General features: G+C 59.5%; 1 protein-coding gene across 2 annotated transcripts; it reads left to right on the forward strand.

Annotated features, from left to right (window-relative positions):
* The first annotated feature begins 28 nt into the window (after positions 1 to 28).
* On the forward strand, positions 29 to 16,672 carry QSOX1 (quiescin sulfhydryl oxidase 1). Of its 2 annotated transcripts, XM_054213171.1 has the most exons (13): positions 29 to 613; positions 2,021 to 2,181; positions 8,716 to 8,816; positions 10,120 to 10,168; positions 10,347 to 10,449; positions 11,034 to 11,124; positions 11,343 to 11,488; positions 11,946 to 12,080; positions 12,273 to 12,402; positions 14,170 to 14,292; positions 14,406 to 14,550; positions 14,796 to 14,975; positions 15,363 to 16,672. In XM_054213171.1, exons 3-13 carry the CDS (start codon positions 8,733 to 8,735, stop codon positions 16,091 to 16,093), a joined length of 1,917 nt encoding a protein of 638 aa, XP_054069146.1. In that variant the 5' UTR covers positions 29 to 613; positions 2,021 to 2,181; positions 8,716 to 8,732; the 3' UTR covers positions 16,094 to 16,672. The 2 variants fall into 2 exon arrangements, with proteins under 2 accessions (XP_054069146.1, XP_054069145.1); XM_054213170.1 differs by lacking the exons at positions 29 to 613; positions 2,021 to 2,181 and adding an exon at positions 6,202 to 6,478.
* The last annotated feature ends 244 nt before the right edge of the window (positions 16,673 to 16,916 follow it).

Consider the following 16,916-nt stretch of genomic DNA (forward strand, 5'->3'; position numbering starts at 1 on the left):
ATGTGAAAGGTCCTAAAGCTTTCTAAGAGAACAGCTGAACAGTTGCGGTGCCAAACCACAGGCGTGAGGGCACGTGGCGAACGAGCGGCAGCGTGAAATGTGTAAGACCAAGCGTGTCTGAGTCCTCTCAGTGCCTACAGCTGCTCCTGTGGCTCTGCTGTATTTTGGTGCCATTTATTACCGTACAGCCCAGCAGAAAAGGCTTTGCTTCCCATTTACTACAGATGTCTACAAAACCCAGTGCTGGTCTTTGCAGTTTGGAGGATGCTGCGTGTCAGTCTACTCCTCACCACTCTTCTCTGCCCGAGAGAGGCGTATGCATCAAATGCGGGGGACCTGTGTGAACAAAACCATCGTAAGGGCTTTGAACTGTGCTGAGCAGTTGTTTGCTCTTTGCTTTTCCTTAGCAGAGGTACCTCATCCTGGAAGAAGACTTGCTGCACTCGGACTTTCACGATAGAAGCAGCTTTGCTGCAGTCCCGCGCTGCCAGCATGCGGTAGGGGTGGTCCTCGACAGAGCCTGCCGGGAACAGCGACCACAGCCCCTCGTACAGACAGAGCAGCACATCGCAGCCCTCTGAGCTCGGGTGGTTGAACCGGCCAAAGCGCAGCGGTAGGTCGTTTGATGTCCAAAGAGCCGAGACAAAGTGGTGCTGCAGCTTCTGTGCTCTCATTACCGAGCAGCAGGAGAGCATCCGTGTCGCTGCTTTCTTTGCCCTGCAGCGATTTTGCTCCACGAGTCCTGTATTTTTGGACAGTGATCTACTTGCAGCCGCCAGCATCCATCCCTGGAAGTGGCTTAGAGTGCGTTTCACATTGGGGGAAAAAAAAAAAATAAAAAATTGATTTGTGCTTCTCTGGCAAAAGAACTGGCCTCCCTTTAAAATGGCTTGAGCGATGGGAACGCTGCCACGGCGCTCTGGCGAGTGACACAGCAAACTGCTGCATTGCTACTGCTGTCCTTGCCCAGGATGCCCAGTAATCAGCTTAATGAAGGCTCTTATTTCTTCATTTGCAAGTCTACGTTGCTTCACTTTGGCACTGACTTTCTACGGTGGTGTTTGTGCACCTCTTCCCAGAACCCTCGGAGCGCAGTTGCCTTCAACAGCCATTTCACCCATGGATCTGGTGAAGCTGCCGGGTTGGGCAGTGGCAGGCAGCCACCTTCCCCTTGGATGGAGTGGGACGGTTTTGGTGCCTCCCTTCCCAGGTGCCACCCGCTCCCAGGTGCCTCCCCAGGGACGCGGTGCCAGCTGCAGCCACATCCCACGTCCTAAAATGCTGGAGCACTTGAAATGTTGACGCTGCTCCAGTCGTCGCTGCGCTCTGCCTAGCACAAGGGCTTCTGCAGTGTCCGGGGCTCTCATTAACACAGACCTCAGAAGAAAAGGAGCTGTTGGGGAGCTGCTGAACACCGGCAGCTCTCTTCAGCACACAGGAAGGAGAGGAGGGGGGCTGCCCAGCCGCTGGCACCCAGCCCGGAGCACGGGCCGTTGGCAGGCAGGAATGCAGATGAGATGTAATGGAGTTTGAAAGCATAGGGCACTCTCCAGGATGGGAAAGGAGGGAAAGGCGCCCTGCGAGGTCTGGAAGCTGGAGGAAACAAACCCCGTAGCCCCAGCCCTGCGCCTGCCTTCTTCCTCCTGAATTAAGATCCTGCAGAAATTTGGGGGAAAGGAGGAGAACAGAGCTGTTGGGGGGCAGCAGCCCAATTCAGGAGAGTGAAGGTTGGGCAGGAGCAGGGTCTAGGGGGGATATTTGGGGCAAAGGTGCCTTCTGTTGCCTGCCGAGTGTGCTATGCGAGGATGGCCTGGTTGGTTTGAATGTTTCTCTCGGCTGCAGTTTTCCAGCCCTTTGCTCTAGCTGTGCAAGACCTTCTGTGTCCCTTGGGCCGTGTTCCCTCCCCGATGTTGGTTTCAGGTGGCTTCCTCTTGCAGGCTGACTTGAACTAGGGTCTTGTCTGTGAGTTTGCTGGAGGTGAAACTGGGTGTCACGGAGATTTTATTTTCTTTTATTCCAGTAAAATAAAGGAGGCTGCAGGGGATCCTACCCTTCGTGTTGCTTGGCTTGAAGAGCTCGGCAAGGAGCCTGGTCCGGTGTCTGTGTCTTGCTGCATTGCTCCGCGGAGGTGATGGAGCCAGTGCTGCTCAGTGAACCTGGGATTGGGCACACCAGTCCGTGGTAGGTGAGACCTTGCTTACGTTGCAGGGCTACTGCCACAGCAACAGAGGAGTGCTCCATTGTCATCCGTGTGGTATTCTCAGTTTCATGTGCTGCAATTAAACCAGCTGCCAAATAATGATGTGGCAAATCTGGGCGGTGTGGCCTCCTCCGATCTGCTCCTGGAAGCTGGGCAGATGAGCTGGAGTGGAAAACATCTGCTCTGTGCATCCTGGGTCATGGTGATGATTTATGACTTTAAGTAGATCTTAAATTTGCAGGTAAAACGTTTCCTACCCTGACGTACCAAAGACGGTACTGGTTCCTCCCGGTCCCCCCAGGTCCCTCCGAAAAGAGCGAGGGCAGCGTCGCTGCTGTCCTTTCGAGCAGGGATGAATCAGCAGAGGGTGAATAGCAGAAAGGGGCTGGTACTGCCGTAGTCTCTCTGCAGACACAAACTACGTGAATGCATTCATCACATCCTGAGAATGCACCCCGGATTTTCTTTTACGTCTATTGTTATTATAGGCTGGTTGGGCTTGAAAGGTAGAAATCGACTGTATCCGACCAAGCCTGTCTCGCGTAGTCGGCAAATCCCAGCTACCAGTGGGGGCTACAAGGGGTTTTCCTGGTCTTCGTAGGGGTGAGCCCGGCAGAGCCGATGCAGGGGTGGGAAGCAGTTGGGATTTACATCTACTCTGTACGTTATTCCCTGTCTCAGCAAAGCCACGGAAGCTGGCAGGTTTATCACACAGGTGCTGCCAGAGGTCTTGGCTGAAACCATGTCTCAGCGGAGGTGTGACTGGTGCCACCAGTGGAAAAGTGCCACCTGGATTGGAGTGTCCCAGCTGACTTCAGCTGGCTGAGAGGTGGCAGGTGGCACAATTTTCACTCGCTCTCGGAGGCTGTGTGGAGACGCTAATCAGGGAAATGAGGCTTTTTGGTTTTATTTAGAGAAGGACCACGTTTTAAGTGGTGCTGTGCTCCAGATTGAGGAGGGCTTCACCGAGTTCGTCAGTCCCATCTTGTGAAGGCTGGAGAGAGAGGAAAACTGTCGAGCCTCCTCTGCGACTGGTATTTCCAAGGTGCTCACAGGGGAGTTGGATGTGAACTTCTCCAAACGGCTTCCGAAATGCCAGGGCCGGGTGACGGGGTTGCCGTGATTCTGTCATGAGTCTTGCATTGGTTGCGTGTTTTTCTTGGAGTCAGTTCCTGGAATCACACAATTAGGTAGGAACGTGTTCTTTAATTTTCAAGGAAGAAAGTCTGTTTCGGGATCTCCCTGTCCCTGAACCTTCACAACTAAAGGGAAGTGAGAAGGTCCTGGGTCAGCTTAGCTGGCCATTTTGAGCTATCGGTGTTTTGCAGCCAGATTCATGCTTTTAAAAATGGACAGTAAAACCCTTTCTCCATTTTTCGAAGCGTAGTCCTTTCCAGCACTTCAAGGCTGAATACATAAAAACCCAGCTGCTCTTTCCTCCTCTCCTCTCTAACCCGGCACAGAGGCGATCAGGGTAGCCCTTTGTGTCTGTGAAAATGATCCATTTTGGGTGCACGAAACAAGTTCTGCAGGGCTTAAATGATTTTGGTGAGATCTTAGTGGCCTTTGAGGCTCTCAGCCTGTTGGTGTTGCCCACACCTCATTGACTTCAAGGAGATTCCTGCTGGCTGTTAGTCTGGGAAAGGAGATTTGAGAGCTGATGAGCTTAATGAATTAAAACCACCGCTCAGCTGCTGAAGGGGGACTTGTGCATCGTGAGAACCTCTACAATGGTCCTTAGCCATGGCCTTGCTACGTAGGAGTAAAACACATCTCTTCCCAAAGTTAAGGATGCCAAGGTGGGCGCTGAAGGCTTTGCTGTGCAGCGCAGCTGAAAACCAAGAAGGTTCCTAAATATGCCAAGAGAGCCTAAAGCTGGGTTTTAGGGCTGGCTGGGGACTCAGCAGCTGGGCATCCAGCGTCACCCATCCCCTGTCCCCTGTGCTTTGCTGCCCACAGGCTCTGCTAGCAGTGAGGGGGTGCAAAGCAAGAGAGGACAAAAAGGCAGGCGGTGCTGGGAGGGCATTTCTAGAACCTCCCCAGACTTCTACTGCTCCTTAATTTTTTTTAAATTCATCTTAGTTATTCTCAAGTCCATCTTAAAATGGGTTGTTTCAAAACCTCTGCTTCATCTTTGGCTTTCCATGCCCTGTCTCGGGGCGTTCTGCAATGAAAATCCAGCTCTTCCCAGTTTGAGGTGAAAGAAAAGACTCATCTCTTGCTTTGCAGTAGCATTAAAAGGAAAAAAGGCTTTGTGGGCAAGTCCCTGCCTGGAAAGCCCCACACCCTGCCTCTGAAGGAGGCTGTTCCCTGGGGAGCCATGGGGCTGGGACGTGCCAGCCTGGCAGCAGAGTCCTCGGCAGCCACGGCTATTCCCCGGGCAGCCGGAAGCAGGAGCATCCCCAGCCCCGGGCTTCGGCGGATGAGCAATGGCGTGGCTCACCTCAAAAGGAGCCGGAGCCCCAGGGTGCGGGCTCTTGCCCATCTGCCTTCGGGTTAGATGCTGCTTTTGCATCTAAAAAAGGATTCAAGGAATTTGGGCTCCCTGGGAGGGAGGGGTGAGCCGGATGGGGAGGATGCTGGCAATTATGCTGGTGCTGAACACCTCTCCTTCACTGTGATAACCTAATCAAGCTGACGAGCCCTTAGAATAAGGACTTTAGCCCAGGGTAAAATAACGGTGATGACATCTCTAAGCGCAGGGATTTTTGTCTTTTAATCGCCAGCCGGACAAAGACAAGTTGAGTCTCTGGTAATAGGGAGGGACCACGTTTCAGAGCAGCCCTGCACAGGCCGGGCTACACCTCTCTCCCTCCCAGTTGGACAGCAAGGTGTGATAATCCCTTAAACGTTTAATTACAGTTGGCAGGGCTGCAGCAAACCATCTTCTACCCCGGTTTGCATCAGCCTGGACCCGCAGAAGGTGTGTGGCGACAATCCCACAAGGATTTGTCTGATGCGCTCTGTTCCCCCCAGGGCCAGGCTGTCCCGGGGAGCCCTGTAGCTCCCCCAGAGCCGTGCCCAGTGTGGAGGCCCTTGCCCTCCACTGCCACAGCAAGGCTTGGCTCTGGCAGGCTTGTTTTTCTAGCATGGCAAGTCCGCCTAAAATACCTAGGTGGGGCCCAGCAGGGCTAATGGCCTTCCTGGGGACGGAGCCAGCAAACCAGCCCTCAAGAGCGATAGGCACCCCCGGTGCTGGGGGAGCACCCCTCTGGCCTCAGGGGTTGGGGAGGGAGGCGGGGGGGGCTGGATTTCATGGCCGTGTCCATCCCGGCGGTGCCTGGCTCTGCCCTGGGGCGCTGGGCAACGGGCACCTTCCGCCCGTGAGCCAGTGACGTGGGCGTGTGCGTGAGCAATGGCACGGTCGGGGAAGCTGCGGCCAGGCACGGGGCCGCCGGGGGAAGGGAGGCCTGCTTATTTTGGGGTGGAGGAGCTGGGTTTCGGGGCCTCGCTGGGTATCCCTGTTTGCGCATCCCTGGCAGGGTCGGGGCGACGGCAAGACGGGTCTCTGGGGTCCCTGTTGTGCGGGGTGTCCCGGCAGGCGCTGCCCGGTGACGCTGGCTGAGGTCAGGGCGCCTGACTCCGTGCGCTGCCCTCAGGCCCAGGGCTCCCCTCGGGGATGACCGTAATGGCAGCACGGCGAGTTTTGGGCCTGAATCAGCCGCCTTTTGCCTTTCCTCGCTTTATCAGGATTTTAGCATTTTATGCACCCCAGCAGGGCAGCCTTGCGGCCTCCCCCACCCCACCCCGCCGCCGATGCAGGGGTGGGATGTGAGGGGGGGTGGGTTGTATTTTGGCCATCCCCGTGATACGGGGGTGTCGGGGAGCCGGTGGGGGGGGCTGTGGCGGGGTGTCCCGCTGCGCCCCCGGTAGGGGGCGCCACACAGCGGGCCGCCGTGGCCCCGCCCCCTGCCGCGCCCCCTCCCCCCCCACACACACAGTGGGCGGGGCCTGCGGGCGGCCCTAAAGGCGGCGGGCGGCGGCGGGCGGCCTGGCGGGCGATGTGGCGGCGGCGGCGGCGGGCGAGGGGCGACGGCGGCGGGGGCGGGGGGGGCCGCTGGTGGCCGGCGGTGGTCCTGGTGCTGGCGCTGTCGGTGCCGGCGGCGCAGCCCCGCGGGCTGTACACGGCCGCTGACCCTTTGGAGCTGCTGGGGACGGGGGCGGAGGGGCGGCTGCTGGGCTCTCCCAGCGCCTGGGCCGTCGAGTTCTTCGCCTCCTGGTGCGGGCACTGCGTCCACTTCGCGCCCACATGGCGGGCCCTGGCACACGACCTTCGCGGTGAGTCCCCGGCCCGGCTGTCTGCCCCTTCCCTGCTTTCCCCCCGCTTCCCTGCATCCCTGCCCGCCCTCCCCATCGCCACCCCCAAACCCTGCCAGACAGATCGTTGCCCTTGGTTTCCCCCCCTGTATTCCCGTCTCTGTCTTCTTCTGTCATCACCCCCTAAATCTGCTGCGTCTCTGCCCCCCTGCATCCTCATCGGCACCCTTAAATCCCCCCTGCATCCCTGTCTGTTCTCCTGTCAGCACCTCTGAATCCTCCCTGTGCCTCTGCCCCCCCCCTCCCCCCCAGCACTACTAAATTCCTTCTGCATCCTTGTCCCATCATCCTCCTTTCCATCTGTGCTCTTAAATCCTCCCTGCATCCCTGGCCCTGCATCCTCGTCCCCATTAGCACCCCTGCATCCCCTCTGCACCCTCCCCATCAGCACCCCTCAATCCCCTCTGCCCTACCCTCCGTCAGCACCCCTAAATCCCCCTGCGTCCCTGCCCCCCTGGAGCATTGGCCTAGTGGGAAGGCCCAGTCCCCCCCACCCAGTGCCCAGGACCCCCCCGCGATGGCCAGGCCTGGCTTAGCAGCATCCCTGGAGCTCCTTTGGCTGCGAGAAGCTCAGACTGAGCTTACCCCAAGCATAGTGGGGTCCTGCTGCCCCCCCCTCCCCCAAGACCCTCCCCGGTGCTTGCAGGGAGAGGCTGGCAGGGTGCTGAGGCCAAGTGCTGATCCCAGCTGGTTTCTTCCCAGCTTTGACCTTGATGCCTGGGCCTGGCTGGTGCCCAGCCCCACTTGGGGACCTGCACACCCTGCTGCTGGGCCCCTCGCCCTTGCTGGGGCTCATCCTGCCTCCCCCCGCATCCCGGGGTGCGTAGGGCTTCTCCCTGTTATTGTGCTAATTGATATAGCCCGGTAGCTGCTGGGTGAGTCAGAGCGCCAGCCGGAGCGAGCATCCCATCCCTCCGAGGGGATGCCGTCCCTCCCAGGGGATGCCGTCAGCGCTCCCCAATGGGGCAGGATATGAGGAATGGGGTGCGCGCCCGGGCCCTGCGGGGGAATGCCGGCTCTCCTGGCCCTTCTCCAAAACAGGGTCCCCCCAGGGCTCCCTGCTCCGGAGGCTGGACGGCGGATGGGGTGCCCACGGGGGCAGGGCAAGGAAGCCGCCCCCATGCCGCTCAGCATCCTCACTGCTGTTCCCACGGGTGGATTTTCACAGGAGTGGCTGGATGTGGAAGATGCTAACACAGGGGTGACCCATGGGCACCACGTGCCCCACGTGCTGATGAGTCCAGGAGCATGCCTGGCTCCCAGCAGCAGGGCCTGGCACCAGCCCTCCTGTGCCACTGGTGCTGCGGCAGTGGGAAGCGGCTTGTCTGCCCCATCACCTGCGACACGGGATGGTCCAAGCGGGTTCCCACCTCCAACAGGCTCCAATCTAGGGCGGCACGGGCTCCATCCGTGTGCTGGTACTGTGTCCCTCCCTGTCCTACTTGAAGGAGAGGCTGAGCATTCTCTGGCTTGTGTCCTTGACACTAAAAAGAAACCATTTCAGAGCCTTTATCTCTGTTTTGCTGCTGGCTTTCAGAGCCTGCTGCTTGAAATGCTTCCATGCTCCCTTTTCTTCATCTCTGTTTTACCCCGGGGACCTGCTGGTCCTCCCTGGGGAGGCGGCGGTGGTGGAGAGACGCAGCAGGGGGGCGGATGCTTAGCACCTGGGCAGGCTCCGCCGCAGTGTCCCCATCACTGATTTTGAGTAGTTCCTTCTTGGTTATTGACCATGCCCTTGGTCTGGGGTGAGACGAGCTGGAGCCCGTGTTCCCTGCTCTCCCCCAGACGCGGTTAGCCATTCCTCCCCTTCTCCCGGCGGCCTCTTCCCGCTGGGGCAGAGGCTGGGCAGGCAGAACCAGACGGGCAGGCAGCCGCGGGCAGAGCTGCCTGCGCTCGGGCGCCAGCGAGGGCAGGGCGTGCAAAGCCTGGTCCCGCCTCACACGGCTTTCACTGTGCTCTTGCTGCCCGAAAAGTAGGGCGCCAAACACCAGTGCGGGCCGTGGCTTCGGGTATTTGGGGCTGGGGAGCCATCAGTTGGTGTCCTGTGAGGGGCGAGCCATGATTTCAGGGCTGGGAGGAGCTGTGCTGCTGGCACAGCGGGAGATCCCTGCTGTCTCTGCAGCCATTGTGGGGAGCGGGGCGGTTTTTGGGGACGCAGAGGGGCTGAGCTGTGCTCACCGCATCCTCTCTCCCCTCAGAGTGGAGGCCTGCGGTGATGCTGGCAGCCATTGACTGTGCTGACGAGGCCAACCAGCAAGTGTGCAGCGATTTTGGGATAACCGGCTTCCCCACACTGAAGGTAAGGGCCGTGTGTGCCGGGCACTTGCCTGGTTTCACTGTGCTTTGCTTTTTGGCCTATCCTTCTCTTGCTCAATCAGACCAACAGGGCTATTGCACCAAAATATTCCCTCTGGGGCTTTGTGGGCTGGAGCTGTTTCATCCTTCCCCAAAATACAACTGCTGCCGGGCTGCAGCCGGTGCAACTGCTGGGTGATGTAGCAACAAGGAAGGAGAACCAAAGCACCACTGCTGCTTTGTGGTGAAGTGTAGAGGCTGGGGAAGAATCTAAAACCTGCATTGAAAATGCCTGGAAAAGGCTTCTGGAGAGCAGAGAGCGGCTGCAGGCACAGGTTTTGGAGGAGGGCGCAGGGATGCTGCGGAAGGCTGCGTGGGGCTCAACTGGGAGCCTCCTGCAGTGGCTGGCGAAGTGCCGTCCCTCTTCCTGGGCCCGTGCCCGGCCCCTTCGCTGTGTCAATACGCGGATCGCAGCGTTTCCCGCTGCAAGCAGAGCCTCGCTCCAACACAAGCAATGAAGGTGAAGCATTCCGGGTGCAGGTGGTGAAAGCCAGGATTGCCTTGAGACAGAACTAGGGGGATAAGGGTTTGATCAGACGTGCCCTTAGTCCTGGCATACAGGCTCAGCCCAAGGTGGGGTCAGATGTGGGGGTTTGCTGGGCAGGTTCGCTTGTGCCCCAGCCCTGCCCTGGGGTCTCACCGAGCACCCACCGCCTGAGCACCCGCCGCCCGTGGGATATTGATTGAAACATCTCCCGGGGCAGGGAGGTGTGCTGATGTGGCAGCGCCAAGAAGTCACTTGTGTCGCATCCCTTGACCCCGCCAAACACCTTTTGCAAACAGCTCGTGCTCCCAGCCCAGCCTGCAAAGCAAACACGTGTCTGACGCAACCCGGTTTCGCTGTGCCACCGGCACCGCTGTGTGAGGCCAGGAGCGGGTGCAGTGGGAATAAACTCCCTTCTCCTGCTTTGGGAGAGTGCTGGAGCAAGGAGACAGCAGTTTGCAGGACTGGGAAGGTTCCGGCTGCCTCCCTGGGTCCACTGGCAATGCCTGCCCTACCTCAGCTGGATATGGCTCCTGCCCTAAGCCTGCGTCCCTCCCCTCTAGGGACGACCCTTGAGACAGGGCTGTGGCCAGGAGCTCCCTCTGTGGTGGCTGGTGTTGGTCGGCATGCTGTAATGTTGTGGGGAAACTGAGGCAGAGCCGGTCTAGGAGGAGCCTCTGCCTACTGGGTTGCGCTGCCTCCCTCCCCACTCCGACAGTTCTTGTTCCAGCTTCCCCACGCGTGGTTTTTTGTTCCCTTTCAGTTCTTCCGAGCTTTTAGCAAGAAGGCAGAGGATGGGATAAGGATTACCAGTGAGTATCAGAGCCATAAGGGCTTTTTACCCTGGGTGCGAATGGCCCTGCTGCCCGTGTTCCCCATGCGTTGCGGGCTTGGCGAGCCTGGGGAGAAGCTATGAGTGGCTCCTATTGGCTCATCCCATGGGACTGGCTTCCCTCAGGACTGAACTTCTGGTACCCTGTCCCCCTGCAGATCCTAGCGCCACTGTTGAGGACCTGCGTCATGCCATCATCACCAACCTGGAGCAAAGCCAGGACACCTGGCCACCCGCCTGTCCTCCACTGGAACCGGCAAGGTAGGGGTGGCATGATGTGGGGGGGGTTGCTCCAGCAGCCCTTGTCCTGCCAAGAGCCCATTTCTGGGAAAATCATGGACGAAAAATGAGCACGGAGCAGCCACTGCATCACCCATGTCCCAGGGAGATACAGATGACCTGGCTGGGCTACAGCCATTTACATGATTGTCCTGGGGAAAGTGTTTGGCTTTCATAAAGCGATGGCTGGGCTGGGGTTGTGCTTCAGGTCTCTGGTGCCTCCATGTCCTAGTCAAAATACAGCAGCCCTAGTTCAAGTTCATTACCGTTTTTTTCCACCTGGGCAAACATGCAGCTCCCTCCTGCCCTGCCCTGTCCTGCTCTGCCCCGCGCTTTGTTTTCGCCCTCCTTGGCTGACCCTGGCGGGTTTTCTCAAAGCCTGTGAACTGGAGCAGAAAATTGGGCTGGAAACTTCAGCAGGGAGGAATCGACTGCTTGGAGGGGCTGAACCCGCACCGGCATCCCCTGCTGAATCCCCAGGGACGAGGGCTGAGCTCCTTTCGGGCAGCAGGGCAGAGCAGCCACTGATGCCAAGGCACCTGCTGCCATCGTCTTCTCTCTTGCAGCACGGAGGAGGTTCGCAGCTTCTTCCAGAGGAACAAGGACCAGTACCTGGCACTGATCTTCGAGAAGAGCGACTCCTTTGTGGGCAGGGAGGTGGGTATGGCTGCGTGTATCCCCATTTCTCTTGAAGCCCATGTCCTTGGTGTCAGATAACTCCTGGGTGCCTTTGGCAGGAAAGTCCCCTCCTGGCCTCCACACTGTTTTGCAGGAGTAAGGTCTTATGCAGGGTGCTAAATAGTCCTGCTGCATCCCTGGTGGGGCTGGGGCTCCTGCTGCCCTCCCATCTGACCCCGGGGCCGCTGGGCTTGCAGGTGGCGCTGGACATGCTGCAGTACGAGAACGTGGCAGTGAGGAGGGTGCTGAGCACCGAGGAGGAGCTCGTGGAGAAGTTCGGCGTCACCACCTTCCCCTCCGGCTACCTGCTTTTCCGCAACGGATCCTTCTCCCGCCTGCCTGTGTGAGTGCAGGACACGGAGCGGGGGGTGTCTGGGGACCCTGGTGGGGTGCCAGGCTTGTGCCTCATCTCTCTGCTCTTCTCTGTAATTGTGGGAAAGTTCATTAGGAAGGAGATAGTGTCTGGGTCGGGCAGACTGGCGGGGGGCCAGGGTGCTGCTGGTGGGCACTAAACAGGGCTGCCAGTCCTGCCTAGAGCTGCTAGAAGGGAAAACGGCTTGTGACTGAGCTATCCCTCTGCCATATCTGCCTGGAGGTGGCATGGTGTGGCTGCCTGGGGCTCCGCTCTGCTCCAGGTTGCGTGCCAGGGGCAGGTGGAGAGTGTGAGCCACCCCACACTCATTCCCCAAGTCTGAGTTGCTAGTCTGGCTAAGCCTTTGGTCTCCTTTGCTTCCTCCTGGGAGCCAGGGGTTGTCTGGGAGGGAAGAGGGTCTTGCTCATGGGCTTCTCCTTCCTTGCAGGCACGTGGAGGCGCGCTCCTTCTACACTTACTACCTGCGCACGCTCTCAGGTGTCACCCGCGGCTCCTACAAGCTGAACACAACCGTTGATGCTTCCAACGAGACCCGCAGGTCCCAGCCAAGGCATACTGACCGGTCAGACCTCCCTTTCCATCAATTTGTGGCTGCAGGAGCTGGGGCTGGGGCAGGGAGGAGGTGCCATGGCCATGGGTGGGCAACGGGCTGGGACAGTGCCTTTCCCCTGGGAAAAACCCCGAATTGTGGCTGGGTCCCTGGGGGTGCGGATTAACAGGCTGATGGACCATTGTGTTGCACTGCCTTCCCCAGCTCCAAGGTGTACATGGCTGACCTGGAGTCCACGCTGCACTACTCGCTGCGGGTGGAGGCTGCCCGCGCCGCCGCGCTGTCGGGAGCCCAGCTGGCCGCCTTCAAGTGCTACGTGGCCGTGCTCGTGAAGGTGAGGAGCTTTCGGTGTCAGGAGAGGAACTGCCCATGCCTCCACGTAGCTATTTATAAGGTGAAATGTAAATGTAGGGTGTGGGCCACCACGTCCCAGTGCTCGCAGGTAGCGAAGCGTGGCGGTCTGGGATGTGAGCCCTGTGTCCCGGTGCTGAGTGCGTCCCACGGCCACTGTGGATCTCCAGACTCAGCCCAGAGTCCCAGTGGGAGCCGAGGGCATGTGCCAGAGAGTTTCATATGAGAGATGGGGTGCGGATATTGGTGGGTAGAGCAGGATTGGCACTTGCAGGAGGTGTTGAGGCAGTTGGTCTTTTCAGAAGAGATGCTGTCACCTGCTGGGGTGGCGGAGATGATCAGAGGGGTTTGTAAGTCTGATCGCCTGCCTTGGGTGCTCGGCTCGGGGAGCTGATCTCTGCAGGCTCCTTTGATAGTCCAGGAAAGGGACTCCCACTCTGAGTCAGGCTCTGGCAGAACTTAATTTAAGGTCTCCTTTTTTCTTCTCTGTTGGGCTTGGTGAAGTTAAAGTGCGTAGGAGCTTTGAGCCAGCAGAAGCAGGGTAGTTTAATTTCCTGGTGCGATGGAGCACTGTGTTTGGCTGAGGGTTTCCACCACTGGGGTTGCGTGAGCCCTGTCCCCATCCTTGTCCCTGTCCCAGCCCAGGCTTCTTGGCCGAACTTCACCCAGCCATGCCTACCTTCTTCGCTCCCTCCTTTTTAATGAGAACGACAAGGTCAGGGAAATAAATCCCCCATCCCACCAGCTCCCTGTCCAAGGCTTGCTGGGGCGGTGAGGAGCAGCAGTGGTTTTATTTGATCAGCTTTTAATTTTTCCTGCAAACCTTCCCCTCGCTGGCCAAGGACGAGCCATAGCACCGGACCCGGCAAGGAGGCGGGAGGCACCCGGGTGGCGTGTGGTGGGTGCCGGTGGGTGGTGGGTGCCAGAGCGTCCCCGAGGATGCCGAGCCGGCGCTGCCATTGCCGCGCTCATCCACAGGACGGAGCAGTGTCCCCAGGATTGCCGCCAGCCTGTCAGGCTCATGCTGGGGAAACTCAGCCAGCGGGTCCCAGCCTTAACTGTTGCCTTCCCAAGAGGTATTTAAGGCAATGAGGGAGGAAAAATCCTAAGGTGGAAAAAAAGCGGTGCCTGGAAAGCAAGCAATCACGTGGCAAAACCTCTCACCGAAGAAGCAGGGGGTGAACTGTGTTTTGCCGCAGAAACATCAGGTTGCAGATGAATTCCCCTGCAAATTTGGGGACTTCCTGTGCGATTCCCCACGGGCCCGGGGAGAACAGCTCAGACATAGAAAAATGCTCTTTCCTTTCGATTCCCTGTTATTTTTCTTGTGTGCTGCTGGTCTCATCCTCCCCATGGGTTGGTCCCTCTGTCCATCCGTCCATCTGTCTGTAGTCAGTCAGCACTTGCTGGCGGGCTGCCCCCTCGCTGCGGAGCGCCTGTGGTTTTAAAGTGCTGCTGCTAATCGGCTTTGTGCTGACTTATGGTCAGAGTGGCTTTTTGCCTCCCTCAGATGGGGCTGAGGTTCTGAGCCTGAACACGCACGCCTCGCCACCATGGGGGGGACATGCCATTGGCCCTCGGGGCCGGGCACCGAAACATTGCCCAGACCACACTGCCCTCCGGCACATGCTGCTGTAGAGGATGCTGGTGCTGCCCAGTGCCTGTCCCAGTGAGACGGGGGTGCCGGCGGGCTGCCCCATGGCTCCCAGGGCAAGGGCTGGGTTTCCTCACTCCTCTCCCCTCTCTGCAGTACTTCCCCGGGCGCCCCTGCGTGCAGACCTACCTGCAGTCCCTGGACGGCTGGCTGAGCAACTGGACGGAGCCCGAGCTGCCCCGCAACACCTTGAAGGAGGCCATGAAGAATAACAGAGATGTAAGGCACCCGCAGGGACCCTGGCCCCTGCTCCCTTCTCCTCACCCCTGCCCCTTTCCCCCCACCCCGCATTATCTGCCAGCTCCATCACAACATGTCCGTCTGTCCTCCAGGCCTCCCACCCTGCTGTGCTCCCCACCAATGTGACCTGGGTGGGCTGCCAGGGTACTGAACCCCATTTCCGTGGCTACCCCTGCGGGCTCTGGACCGTCTTCCACCTGCTGACTGTCCAGGCTGCCCAGAGCGGCCCCAACAAAGGTACTGGTGTCCCTGGCGGGGGGGCTCTCAGGTCTTGGGGAGGAGGTGTCTGGACAGGTTGTGGTATGGGCAGGGATGCTGCATGTGGGCAAAGGCTTGTCTCACCCCTGAGGCAGGTCTGCGGGGAGGGCAAGAGCCACAGAGTCGGGGTGCAGGGCTGCCATCTCGGTCATGGGACCATGCGGTGGCACTGCAGGGTCCAGACTCGCCCTCCCTGCCCCCCGCTATCCTCTGCCTCCCCCCAGAGCTGCCGTTGGAGGTGCTGAACACCATGCGCTGCTACGTCCGACACTTCTTCGGCTGCCAGGAGTGTGCCCAGCACTTTGAGGCCATGGCGGCTGAGTCCATGGACCAGGTGGCGAGCCGGGAAGAGGCCGTCCTTTGGCTCTGGTCCCACCACAATGAAGTCAACGCTCGCCTGGCGGGTAAGGGGGGGCCACAGGGGGTGGACCCGGGGCAGCTTCCTAAGGGGAAAGAGGAGGCAAGGTGGAGAAGCATCCCTTCTCCTGGATGGAGTTGGCAAATTGGCCGCATTAGGGTGCGGCAGTGGGAACATCCTGTTGTCACAGTCCCCTATCACAGGGGACAGCTGGTTGCGTGACACCAGACTGCCCCAGAGATGCAGTTGGGTCTTACATGCTCCCCACAGGGAGCTTCCCGAAGCTGCCACGTGCCCTCGTAAGACCCCTTCTCCCAAGACAGCTCCTCCAAATGTCCCTGTCCTCATCCCCATCGCCAGCTGCTGAATGCTCCAGGGTGTTTATAGTGGTACATGTCCCCTCTAACCCCCTTGCTGGCTCCGGTCCTTGCAGGAGGTGACACGGAGGACCCCAACTTCCCCAAGCTGCAGTGGCCACCGCCGGACATGTGTCCCCAGTGCCACAAGGAGGAGCGGGGGGTGCACGCCTGGGACGAGCCAGCCGTGCTCACCTTCCTCAACGCGCACTTCTCCCCCACCAACATCTACCTGGACTATATTGAGCCTGACCCTGTCCCCATGGCTGGGGAGAGGACAGGCACCAGGCTGGGCACCGAGAGCACGCGGGAGGTGAGGGAGAAGGAAGAGGAAGAGAAGGAAAAGGAGACGGAGGACGAGATGAGAGCTCCAGGGCGACCGGGCTCCCCCGAGCCGCGACGCCCCAGCATTGTGCGGCTGAACCCCAAGCTGCGGGAGGCAGGCGAGGACATCGTGGACCTGGACTCCTTCAGCGAGCAGCACTTCAAGAGCCAGGCGCTGCGAGCGGCGGCCAGCCGGCGCCGGCGGCTCAGCAAGCGGGATACCGTTGCCCTGCCCCGGGATGCCGGGGTGGGCCGGGAGCGCCGACGGGCTTCTGGTGTCCTGGTCCGGGAGGAGGAGGAGGCTGGGGAGAGTGTGCGGAGGACCCCCTGGCTGCGGGTGCTCGGCTTGGGATTCTCCCGCCTGGACATCAGCCTCTGCGTCGCCCTCTACTTCCTCTCCTCCTTGTGCCTCCTGGGCATGTACACCTTCTTCCGCCTCCGTACCCGTGCCCGGAAAGGCCGCCCTGGCTTCCCCGTGGCCTGAGAGCGGTTGTGGGGTACCAGGGGCTGCCCCAAGGGTGGGTAGGATGCTGAGCCGGGGCACCTCTGGGGACAGCATTTTGTCCCCCAGCATGAAGGGGTTTGGTGCATCCCCCCTGGAGCTGCCTCGCTCGCAGCAGTTGCCTCACCCAGGGAGGGGAGGTGGAGGGTGGAGGGCTGGTTTTGGGGCAGAAAGAGGTGTCAGAGCATCCCCCTCTCGGGTCGCGGTGCCATACTTCCGGGTGCGTGGGAGCTGGGACACAGACGGCAGTTTGTGTCTCGGCACCCAGCTGCCCTTGGGAGCTCCCCAGCTCTGGGCTGGTTTCAAACTGGGAAGCCCAGTCCTGTGCTGGGGAGCAGCCCTTTGGGGTCAAACCACTAGTGGGGCCAGGAGGGTGGGGGTTCAGCCCCCCAAAAAGTGGACACTGCTGGGTGGGGGGATGGCAGTCATGGATTCAGCTGCATTTTGTGTGTCCCCTGCCTCTCTCAGAAGTGCACCAGGGCCCCCCTGCCTTTCCTTGCCCCCTCTCCTCACTGTTGCTCACTCTCTGCTTGTTTTAGTGGAATAAATTATTTTTGCCGATGCCGGTCCCGCTGTGTCGGCTGGTCCCTGCCACACGGGCACACTGGGGCAGCACCTCCCCTCCCTGCCGTCCCCCCATCGCCGGCTGTCCCCACGCTGGTCTTCCCCATCACCCTGGGAAGAAGCCACTGGCTTGGTTTAAATCCTTTAAATAATTTTAAATGTTATTATTGTACATTTTCTCCTGCTTTTTGCTTCTGAATGCACCCATGGCCGGCTGACCCCCATACAGCCAGCATGTCCC

The sequence above is a fragment of the Rissa tridactyla genome, chromosome 8 (genome assembly GCF_028500815.1).
Source record: "Rissa tridactyla isolate bRisTri1 chromosome 8, bRisTri1.patW.cur.20221130, whole genome shotgun sequence".
Taxonomy (NCBI): Eukaryota; Metazoa; Chordata; class Aves; order Charadriiformes; family Laridae; genus Rissa; species Rissa tridactyla.

Excerpts from the sequence above, each read along its gene's own strand:
- QSOX1 (XM_054213170.1), top strand. The coding sequence starts at position 6,202 with ATGTGGCGGCGGCGGCGGCGGGCGAGGGGCGACGGCGGCGGGGGCGGG. Across the intron at positions 11,125-11,342 it reads ACTCCTTTGTGGGCAGGGAG|GTGGCGCTGGACATGCTGCA; the intron begins GTGGGTATGGCT and ends CTGGGCTTGCAG. Across the intron at positions 14,551-14,795 it reads CCAGAGCGGCCCCAACAAAG|AGCTGCCGTTGGAGGTGCTG; the intron begins GTACTGGTGTCC and ends GCCTCCCCCCAG.